Source organism: Thamnophis elegans, chromosome 11 (assembly GCF_009769535.1).
Source record: "Thamnophis elegans isolate rThaEle1 chromosome 11, rThaEle1.pri, whole genome shotgun sequence".
Taxonomy (NCBI): Eukaryota; Metazoa; Chordata; class Lepidosauria; order Squamata; family Colubridae; genus Thamnophis; species Thamnophis elegans.
In genome coordinates this window covers 33,006,810-33,011,214 of record NC_045551.1, presented here as the reverse complement: position 1 = coordinate 33,011,214, position 4,405 = coordinate 33,006,810, and the positions used below count along the sequence as shown (strand labels likewise).

General features: G+C 36.0%; 1 protein-coding gene across 1 annotated transcript in view; it reads left to right on the top strand.

Moving 5' to 3' along the window:
* The first annotated feature begins 860 nt into the window (after positions 1-860).
* Positions 861-4,405, top strand: part of CNGA3 (cyclic nucleotide gated channel subunit alpha 3) — a 19,360-nt gene continuing 15,815 nt past the window's right edge. The window contains exon 1 of the mRNA XM_032226904.1: positions 861-961. Coding sequence (XP_032082795.1) covers positions 861-961 — 101 coding nt within the window. The remainder of the gene's footprint in view (positions 962-4,405) is intronic.

Below are 4,405 nucleotides of genomic sequence, written 5' to 3'. Positions count from 1 at the left end.
ATGAAAACTGAAAATAACAAAAATTGTAATCCTACAACGTAATCATTATGTGCCACTCCTGCTTTATCTGTAGACTCATGTGAAATGTTAAATATTTATTTGACCTATAAACAATTCCTGGCAAGCTAAAATATACTGAAGATTGAGAAAAACAGTATTGACTAGGTATATTTAAGAACATGAAGTGTAGTTATAAATGATAGTCTTTTCCTCCATGAAATTGGAATAATCTTTTAAGCCATTCAAGTTGGAGATTCTTGCAGAAGCAAATGTTACAGACTGGATGTATTTGAAATACTTTGTTGTCTTTATTCAGCTTCCCTGGATAGTCAAAGTTCTAATACTGTGAAAAAAGAAACATTTATTTATTTATTTCCTACTATGCATAATTCTATCCACCTTATTTATGGAGTTCCCATCCAATATGATCAGAAATCAAAGCTGTGAGATTTACAACCCAACAACACTTAAGGTAAGGGTGTCCAATCTTGGCACTCTAAGATCTGTTGATGTCAAGTGTTAGAATTGCTGGGTGGGGAATTCTGCGAGTCCACAAGTTTTAAAGTTGTCAAGGTTGGACATGCCTGTCTTAAAGGATCAGTTTCTGCCTGTTGCCATCTCAAGCACTTGTACTTACCCAGAAGAAAGTTTCACTGAATTCAATAAAATTTACTTTTGAGAAAACTTCTATAGAATTGAACAGTAAATATCTTTGAATTAAATACAATGGATTTCTAAGAAAAGATTCTTGGGAAGTTTCTTTTCCTCTTTTTTTAAAAAAAGTCATTTTATCCTACAGAGTTTCTAATATTTTCTCCTTGTATCACAGGTATAATTTGGTGGCTGATACATTAAGCAAAATGGCTAAAGTTAACACTTATCATTCCTACCCTGCTGCCCAGAGGTCTTCTGGGAAGACTGTTAGTGATGACCCTGGTAGACTTGAAAATGGAATTAAGAGGTAATGGATTCAACCCATCACCATCACCACCATCATAAGAAAACTTTCATGATTGTTCACCGCCCAACTGTCACTTGTTCAAGATGGGTGGCTATAGCAATTAAATAGATAAATAAATCAGTAAATAAATATTTTTTTTCTTTAAGGAGAGGAGAGGAATTTTATGGAAATGGAAGGCAAAGAATGCAAAAAAAGAAATTCCATTCTTAAAGCACATATCCATAAATACAGTTTGCCAACCACTGAAATTTAAATATGCAATCTTATTATTTACTTTCTCAGAAGCAACCTCATAAAGTTTAACAGCAAATGCCTATCTTGCAAGGGGATTTATCATTTGGAGTTTCCTTTCCGCAGGTCTCCGCTGTCTTGTTGCCTTCTGTCTTTCTTCTACATTTGTAGGAAACAGATAATTTTCCTTTTTACTATCAATAGGAATTAAAGGAGGCTAACTTTTAGAGGACTGTTCCCATTTACTTCTATATCTCTCTCCTTTATTTAGAAGACCAGAGATTGTGCTTTCAAACAGGGTGATCTTTTCAAGTAGTCACTTGATGGAATTGTTCTTTTGTAAAGAATTAGAAACATAAGCGGGGCTTTCCTTATGCAGAGAAGCAGCTAGATAGCTTCCCTACCAAATTATAAAGCTATCCATTCATCTGTGAACTTTCACAAAATCATACTAGTGTAACATTTGTCATCATTATTGTCACTAACCCTACATTGTCTCTGTTCTGTTCTTGTTAATCATCTGATCTCCTTCCAAGGTAATGAAAAGGTTATGTTTGACAGATTCCGCACATCTTGAAACTGCCCTTGGACAATATCAGAAAAAAATGGGGGAAAACGGGGGATTTCGTTAAGATTGTCTCATTCATGGACTGGGCATGAGATAAAAGCAATGTCATGGAGGTAAATGCAGAGAGAAGTTATTTCATGCACATGAAAATGGAAGATAATGTTAATGGCCATCAACTTGACTCTTTTCATGCCCTCTCTGGCTGCCATGGTGAGAACTATTAAAGCTATCATTTGGAAGTGACGACAATGAGAATTTAAAGAATATTTATTGAATGTCAGAATAAATATGATCAATCTTACTTCTCTTGAAAAAATTCTAATTTTGTTACATTTTTTCAATTATATAGTATTTGCTACTTAAACATGCATCTGTATAGCTATCATGCTATTGTGTTAGGCAGTTCGCTTTGTTCTTCTGGCGATAGTTCTAATCAGATTTGATGGAGTAGACACATCTAGGCTTACCCAAGTATGTAGAAGTGGTCCTTAGGGTTCAAAGTTCTCGCGACTCTTATTTAACACCTATATAAAGCTACTGGATGAGGTTATCTGGGAACGTGGGATTAAGTATTGTCAATAATATGCTATTGATATCCATGTAGTTCTCAACTTACAACCATTCATTTGGTGACTGACTGAAGTTACAATGGCACTAAAAGAAGTGACTTATGACAAGTCCTTGTGCTTATGGCTGTCACACTATCCGCGTGGCCAAGTAATCAAAATTTGGGAGCTTGGCAACTGGCCATATATGTATTTATGATTGTTACAGCATCTCATATGTGATCTCCATCTGTGACCTTCCCATATGGCTTCCAACAAGCAAAGTCAATAGGAAAAGCTGAATTTGCTTAATGGCCACATGATTCACTTCCGTAAATTGCTTACCAACAATGGCACAAAAGTCACTCAACAACTGCCTTGTTAGCCACAAAAATTCTGCTCCCATTTGTGATCATAAGGTGAAGGCCACCTGTATCTGTATGCGGGCTGACCAAGTGATAGTGATAAGGTCTCAGTGTCTGAAAACTGTGAGAGTTTGGAACAAGACAAAAAAACCCCAGGAAGCTTCAAATACCCCCGGGAAAACAAAGTGGCTATGGATTTGTAGGCCACCTGGCCCTAGATATTTTTCATTGTTAGTTCAGGATAGGCTTGAACTACCACAGACAGGACTGGTATCCAACTTGGGTTTGCGAATGGTTCATGGCTCCAGCTTGACTAGCAAATAGTAGCTATGCCTAGGATGGTATGTGCACATATTCTTTTTGTGTGTCAATTGTGTCCGTTCCTGGATTGCTAGGGAGGGAATCGCTTACAGTTGATCCAGAATGCAGAGGCATAAATCAATATAGGTACATAACCTCTTCCCCAAATTAGTTAGATCCTATCCTCTTCCCTCTTTAAAAAGTGGCTGAAGGCTGGTTCTTAGCCCAGGTCCTAGACAGGAGCTGGTTGGATCCATATAGGATGTCTTCTGGAGTTACACAATGTATGAAGTGTATTTTATTGTACTATTATTTATTATTTTAATGATTAACATGTTCCTGATGATTTTTAATGCTGGCTAGCCATCTAGTGAGAGTCAGTTTGGTATAGGGGTTAGGGCATCAGACTAAAAACCAAAACACCATGAGTTCTAGTCCTACCTTAAGCACAAAGACAGGTGAGTGACCTTGGCCAGTTACTCTCTCTCAGCCCTGGGAAGGAGGCAATGGCAAACCATTTTTGAAATCTTGCAAAGAAACGGGAGGGACTTGTCCAGGCAGTTGCCAGGAATCAATGCTGATTCAAAGGCAGAGATAAATAAAAAATAACCATCCTGAGTTACTCAATAAGATTTCAACAATAGATAAATAAATGCTATGCCTAGTTCAGAAATAGGCTTTTATTTATTTTGTTATTTTCTTGTAATGTCCACTCCTTCCAATGTATATACTTAGAGTTGTTAAGTAAGACATAAAACCTGTTTGTTAAGGAATCAAGTTATTATTATTATTATTATTTATTTGTCTTGTATGCCGCCCACTCCCGGAGGACTCCGGGAGTGGGCGGCATACAAAGTCTTACTTTGTTATCAAGAAAGAAAAAACCCAATGGATTTTTAGTTTTTAGAATAGGAGCTTTGTATGAACGCTGTTGGAATTACATACATTTCTATGCACCATTAGCTTTGTCCACATACAAAGAGATTCACATTTAAGAATATGATGTATTAACACTAATGTTTTTATATAATAAATTCATCCTCTATTTAAAGTGGGATCTATTTGCATGCATGTACTTTTAGGTATAAGTGTAGCAAAGTTTTTTGTTGTTGAAGATACCAAAATAATAATGGCTAATATTTATCTAGATAAGCTTTTAATATTTATCTAGATAAGCTTTTCTTCTTTCCTCGGCAGAACCTAGTCAAAACCTTTTTCTAGGCTCATAATCTGCCACAATTCTGAAATATCAGCAAGTTAATGCCTATTCCAGAAAAGAGATAATCTGAGTAGATATACTCTTCAAGCTTCTTTTTCATTTCACATACATATTCATTCACCCACCCTACTTCAACAAAAGGACTATAGTCCTAAAGATGTTAACAGTATGACTTCACTGAATGACTTTTCAATCATTGAAATGAAATTTAATTGT